Below are 7443 nucleotides of genomic sequence, written 5' to 3' on the forward strand. Positions count from 1 at the left end.
ATGTAAAGAGTTATGAAGCCCAATATCTCCTATAAGTCTAATTTCTGTCACATGCAACTGAGTCAGTGTGACTCATTCTGTTCTTCAGATTTGAGATGCAAGTGTTGCTTGTTTCAAAAACTAAACAAAAAAGGTTCAAAATCTCAAAACAGCATTCCTTGCATGAGACATTGCATTCATATGCCTAACAGAACTGTTTGAATTAATGATCACAAAAAACAAACAAACAAGGAAAAATCAACCTCACACACACACAAACACACGCTTTGAATCAGCTGGCTTCTCTACCACCACAGAATTTTGTGGAGAAAAATTAAGTTTGGAGAAAGTTTGAATATTAAGCATAACAATTTGTGAAGAGCAAATGACTGCTGATTGCTGAAAGTCAAACCAACATTAAGTAAGTGATTTTCCATTTTTATCTTCATGAAGTTTTAACCCTGCACCAAAGCACAACAAATTCTCCATTTCATCTGCCAGTTATATTTTGTATGTCTTTAAGAACAGATCCCCAGAGAGAAGGATAGAGTTTTTCTCTTGCAATGCAAAACATTGGCATATGCTCAGGGAACAAATCTCAGGACAAATCAGTAGGAGTGACAAAGTAACAGGAGTAAGTGGGAAGATGGCAGCAAAGAGAAGAAGAGAAGCTACCAGCCAGGCCTCAGATGAGAAGATGGGGAATAGACAGAAATGTTCCTAGGGACCATAGCAGAGCAAGCAGAATTTCTGTGACTTTTGAATTACAGCAGTGACCAAAACCAGTCGCAACAGGAAGGACCCACCTGCAAGAATATGCCAGACCAGCAGAGGATTTTTTTTTTCATTTTACTCTGTGTAATTTTTTGACTGCTTGTACACAGCGCCACCAAAAATGTATTTACTCATCATGACCAAAGCAGATTCCAGAAAAAAAATGTTCTTCAATGGTATGTGCTGGAAAAAGCTGGGAACTTTTGATAAAAGCTTCATTTTGGACCGTGCAATCTATCTCTTGGTGAAGGCAGCAAATAGAGGCACACCAAGTCATGTAGTTCCCTCCACATATAAGCAGCAAGTGATGAGGGAGAAGTCACTGAATCCTCCTTCCTCCTAATCCATGCTTAAAAAATGCAAAGAGATTGCAAAAAAGCTCTTCAAATAGAATGGCCAAATAAGAGAAGCAAACTTTTTTGTCCTGGTGTGTATCCCAGTCTCAAGCTAGACGCTGTCAGCATGGAGAAAGCAAGGCAGCACCTTCAACATTTCAGAACAAGGCACAGACAAGTTAATGAAAACACAATGTCTCTTTTAATAACTTTCATTGACCTAATCCCCTGTGTTCTGAAAATATGTAACTGTAACCTTGCCAAAGTGAATGTGAAGATCAAACTGATAAAACACAAGATCATGAGTCAATTGATGTGCAGATTCATTCATTTGAAAAACAAATAAACCTTTACAGTAATTATGTCTGCTCATGATTAATGGCAGCTGCCCAATGGATTCTTCTTGATATGACCAGCATGTAAGGGTATATACATTCTCATTGGAGTACAGATTTTTCCAGTATACAAATGTGAAAAAGATTTCTGGAAACTAATGAGTGCAGAACTGTGACTGAAAGCTCCAGCCATACCATTGCTATTCCACTGTACTAAAAACAACTGGATTCTCCATCTATGAACATCACACAGGCTTTGAAATCCAGCATCAATCATGTTAACTGATTCTCTCAAGATAAAAACAAAAGCTGAAGTCTAACATCTGCTTTCCCTGGCAAACCAATCGGAAAGTTTATGCATTTGGGAGGGTTTTTTAATCATCATAAATAACCCACAACCAGATGAATTAAAGGTGCTGCCTTGTTTTCTGGACAAATCTTCATAGGGTCCCTGTAACTTTTCTTCACTTTGAAGCACACAAAGGAAGGGTTTAAAGAATTAGAGGAATTAAAAGGTCCACATGCAGATGCAGTCTGTGATCCTGCTGGGATGACAGAGGCCAGATACGATAGCTGACATGTTTGGGGTAAGGCAATGGAGGGACACAGGTCCTTTAGGAAGGACAGGTAGGGGACATGAGAAGATGGGGGGTGACCTTTCTGTAGCAGAACAACAGGAATGCATAGAGCTTTGCCTGGGGGTGAGTGATGAGCCAGCTGGGAGCTCACAGCTAAGAACTGAACTGGGGGTGACACTGCAGAGCGTATCTGCTACAAGCTGCCAAACAAAGCAGGACAAGTGGACAAGGGCTTCTGCAGGAAACAGCCTTGTGTCACCAGGCCCTGCTCCTCATGGGGGACTCCAGCCACCCTGGCAGCTGCTGGGTGACCAACACAGCACCATGTAAGCAACCCAGAGGCCTCCAAGAGAGCACTGATGACAAAAGTCATCACCTGATAAAAGCAGCAGAGGAAACAAGGAGAGGAGCTCTGCTGGAACTCCATCACACCCAAGGAATGACTGATTGAGGATGTGAAAGTAAAAGGCAGCCTTGCCTGGCTCATTCTAAATTTCTCTTTTTTTTTTCTGGAAAGATTGAATATATACTGCAGAAATTCCAATCCAAAACAGGCAGAAGGTCAAAAGAACATTTGATCCTCTGATAAGGAAACCTCACAAACTTCCCAAATATTTGTAAGTTCCTTGGCAACTGCTAAAAGTCAAAGATACACAAGCCTTTAGGCTTCCCTAGTTGATACTCTTCCAGAAGTCCCTACATAAAGCCCTGGATGAGCTCTTCCTTTCAGCTGATCAACTAAAAAGCCATGATCTTAAAACAAAACAAGCCAGAAAGATTGCCTTATTCAAGAAAGCTAGTACAAAATGTTTGCATTTTCTTGTGAATTAGAAACTTAATTTCCTTCCCCCAACCCATGCCAATTTGGTTTATGGAGCAAAGCAGAAACTGTACTCATAAAGGAAACATTAAGCATAGAAAAGATTTTTGGTTGCCTTATTTAAGTCAGTGTATTTGCTTATGATGCAGAAATGCTTCTTGAAGAACATCATCAGCTCCCCAAGTGTTACAGAACAGCAGCACCCCCGTACATAATTCTTGAAAAAAACTGTTCTGTAAAACCTGTAAAGCATAACATTATTTTATCCTCATGGACATTCATACTCCTATTCAAATTGAGCCACAGTTAAAACACTATGGAGAAAAAGACATGTTTTCACATAGTGCAGAGGTCTCAAGTTAAACACAACACATCTACATCCACTGTCAAAAAAGCACTTCTTGGCAATCTCAGCATTTGGAAAACCAAGCCATGTCTGGACAAGCACTCCATGCTGAACTGGTTTTGAATGATCTTTCTATAAATTACATAACTCTGAACATAACTGGAATATACCTTCACGATTTACTACATCTGGCACTGCCACCTAATTCTGAATAATTCCAGCCTTCCTTTTCAGAACTTGACACTATATAAACACTGAAATAAAATCTCGAGCAATGAACATAGTAGCTTCTCATGTGACTGAACAAATCAAATTACTGAATTCCATTTTCCTAAGATATTGCCCTTGTATTGCTGGAAAAATTTATATTTTATTGAGTTTTGTATAGGCTTACTCTTTTTAGTAGAGATTTTTGTCTTGGTTTTATATCAAGGAGGATGATAAATCCTCCACCGTGTCATGGAAAACCAGTGCAAACAGTTTTGAATACTGCCAGCTCACCATCTCTTCAAGTAAGCCTCCTGAGAAATAGTGCTTTAACCAATAGTCCCCATAACATATTTCTACATTTCAAAAAGCCTTACCAGCAGATTTGCAAGTCTCAATTAACACTGACAAAAAGAAAACTGAAACCAGGCATCTAGCAACCCCTAAACAGTCACAATACTCTTTCTTCTTTGTACTGCCTAACAGAGGTGCAAGCTAACTACAGGTCAAACTACCTGGCATTGGTAATTTGGAGCTACAACAAACATCACTGCCTTGCCTCCATTTTTTGCACATCTTTACCACCCTAAAGTATTTCTTCTGCATGTTTCTTATTTTAAACTAGCAACAGATAGTTGCCATACATGTCAGCCACACACTAAATTTAAATTAAGCATTAAATAGCGATTTTGAGTACCCTTGATTCATAAGGGATAACAGCAAAGCCCAAGACAAATGTGAGAAACCAAACCACTGAACTGTTATGGTAAGACTGAAATTTTTTGGAAGAATATTCTCTGACCGCATGGTCTCTCCTTGTGCAGTACAAATTGAAGAAGTAGATCCTAGCAGCTGCTCAAACTGATGAAAAAATCAGGTTAAAACTCTGGGAATATCTCCTATCTCATAGGTGTGGAAAGCTCCCTACAGCTATGCATAAGATCTCATTAGCAACACTGAATTAAAAAAACTAGACCATCCTTTGGGCTCTTTCATATCTACCCTCCATTATTATTATTTCTTATTATCTTTTTTTCCAGGTAACTGAAAAGAAGGCAATTAACTCTGTACACTACTGCCAGTCCATACCCTCATGAGTAGCTATAATCATTCTGGATTGAGAAAGCATTTCATTCTCACTGTTGGAACAGTCCTCCCTTCCTAACACTTCAGGAGCTGTGACACAGCAGGACTGCCAGCCAACGTGAGGATGGCAATCCCCCCCTCCCCACACAGACACAGCATGTATCCCCTGCATGTATCCCCTGCATGTATCAGGTGCATCCACTGCTTTCCAGAGCAGGAGCCCATCCCATACCCTGCAGAACCCTTTACTCGGACCAACCATCATTCAAGTCCAGATTCAACTGCCTGAAACCCTTTATAGGTAAAGTTGACATGAACAGCCCTAGAGGGACTTCACCCATTTCCTAGATTTCCTGAAAGTCTTGATTTTAAGGGGAAATAATATGCCTGAAAAGATACAATTAAAAACCAAATCAAAACAACCATACACACTCCAGCACAGAGCTTACAGTGGGAACATGTCCCTAGAAAGCTTGCCAACTAAGACAGACCAACAGAGCTGATCATGTACAATATGGCTTTGTTGGAGTGTTGCTTGTGAAAAACAGGCAATAAAAATCAGTAACTTATTACCATGATAGCTTGAAAATGAAACACAGGGAACTGACTGCCATAAATCAGGGGAATGATATATGGAGAATGAAGAAATTTCTGGTAAGTGAGCTGTTCTCCAGAATGTTTCCAGAAGACAAAAGTATAAAGCTTACCACAACTTGTACAGCACACTGACAGAAAGCTGTTGGTGTAGCAGGAAAAGCAAATGGAGTGATAAATAATTATGTGGGTCAGTAGCAAGTCTGAATATATACAATGCTATTAGCGTATGGAGTTCAGCTTTGCCTCAGATGTGCTCAGTCATTTTGGGCAAGTCACACAGATCTCTCTGTAAATACGTTCAGATAGGGATATTTGCTCTTAAAGCACTTTAATTTCTGGAGATGAAACATTATATGAAATGTAAATGTTACTACTTACAGCTTACTGCCTTCAAATGACAGTTGAAATGTGCATTCCACATTTATCATCTGGCAGAATAAACTCAAAAGCAGTCTTCATCTATGTTTTGACAACGTGTGAATGTGAAGCACAACTCATGGTATGTTATCTGGCTGTCAAGTATGACCAAAAACTTTTTTAAAAACCCCAACAGTAAAAAAAAAGATTAAAAACCCTCACAAAACAAAAACAAATGAATGCAAAACAAGCTTACTTGCAGCAGGGTTCCATGAACAGCGTTCTGCCTCATGCCAGGAGCAGCAGAGTCCGGCAGCCCCCGCAGCAGGGCCAGCGCCGTGTGCGGAACTTCAGTGGCCACAAGGAAGGGAACGAGGGCCCGGCCCGACATCTCCCGGCAGCGGAACACGGGGCTGTGCCCACACCTGCAGAAACCACACACCTGATGGGTATGGGCCATCCAGCAAACCACCAGGCTGCCCACAACAGGACAAAGGACAGGGCAATGAAACCAAGACATGTTGCTCACAAATCCAATGTACAGTCTTCTCATAGTGAAAGGTAAGTCATTACCAGAGCTACGCCAGAGGATTTGTTGTCATTCACAAGTTCTGGTGTTTACATAAAGGAAAATAAAAAGGAAATAATGCAATTATTTCCTTTTCTTTCTGGATGTTTATGTTACTTACTAATCACATTCAAATGTATTATGAGTTTGTCTTAAACTGTTAGCTCCATGCAGTTAATCAAATGTTTCCATGAGAACACAACATGGTGTCTACTGAACTTTGGGCCAAATGTCCCACTGGTTTTCAGAATACATTTAAAGGCAGAAATAAAAGACTCATTATTAGACATAAAAAAAATTATAAAAGAATTTCCCATTATTTATAATTAGTATTTAAAAGAAAAATACTTTTTTTTTTAAATTAACTGCTAAGATGCAAGACTCTATATACAGCAAATGCCAAGAAGAATCCTTTAGTGCTATTAAGGTTTGGATGACTAGCTGTAGATTTATGAAAATACATGGAGACTGAGCTAACATGTACTACTTCAGTAGCATGTATACTGAATTGACATGAGTAGGAGTCCTTAATTAGCTAAATTGGTTAGACTAAGTCTTCCAAAGCCAGCATGTGTCAATTTTGGTAATGCAGGTACAATTGAGCCACGCAGAGAAAACTACCTATAGGGTTTAGACATGAAAGGCCAAATGTCCTAGGTGATGGAAAATGCACTATTGCTGAAGTTATGCTCTGATACCTCCCAGATGACTGTGATGACTCAAGAGATGGCCTTCCCTACCCCAATACTCTCATCCCTTTCCTCAATTGCTTCCTATGTCTTTTTAGCTTACACAATCCCATGTAGATGAGATTATCCCCTGCCAAAATGATTCTGACCTCTGCTGAAAAAAAATCCAAAAAACCCTGGAGGGTCACACCTACATATTTAAAAATTAAAAGAAATTAAAAGATATTCTAAATTTTCAAGTATCTGTATCAGATTTAAGTCTATAGTCAAAGTAGTAGTTTACTTTAGTTCAAATAAAAGAAATACAGAGAACAGATTCCATCTTGAACCAGCAACCAAATTAACAGGATTTTGAAGACTAAGAAACTAAACAGTCTTAACTGAAATAGATATATTATGCCATGGCATGTCTGAAAGACACAGACCTGCTTCAGAGAATCTAGAGAGAGGAACTACCCCCAGAACAACAGGTTTTTTGAGGCAATTTTCAGCCTTGCAAATAAGGTTGTATGTTCTATTATGATTTTTACAAAGACCATCTTTACATTTCCTTTTCACACACTGGCCATCCTTCACAACAGGACGCTAAATGAGAACAGTCCCAATTAGAAGCTCTGCCATAGAGATAAGCTTCAATCCTATATTGACAAGGTGCAAGAAGAAATTCAGTCAGGCTATTCCTAAAAGAACTTGTTTTAATAACAAAAACATTTTAATTCTACTTCACAATAAACTGAAACCTAAGCAGTGATTATCTGCAACCATTCTTTCA

The 7443-nt window shown here is 39.3% G+C and overlaps 1 protein-coding gene across 1 annotated transcript in view; it reads right to left on the bottom strand.

Moving 5' to 3' along the window:
- Window positions 1–7443, bottom strand: part of THADA (THADA armadillo repeat containing) — a 152746-nt gene that overhangs the window by 82109 nt on the left and 63194 nt on the right. Inside the window, exon 29 of the mRNA XM_014308577.2 lies at window positions 5671–5839. Within this exon, the coding sequence (XP_014164052.1) occupies window positions 5671–5839 (169 nt within the window). The remainder of the gene's footprint in view (window positions 1–5670; window positions 5840–7443) is intronic.

The sequence above is a fragment of the Geospiza fortis genome, unplaced genomic scaffold (genome assembly GCF_000277835.1).
Source record: "Geospiza fortis unplaced genomic scaffold, GeoFor_1.0 scaffold41, whole genome shotgun sequence".
In the NCBI taxonomy this organism is placed as follows: Eukaryota; Metazoa; Chordata; class Aves; order Passeriformes; family Thraupidae; genus Geospiza; species Geospiza fortis.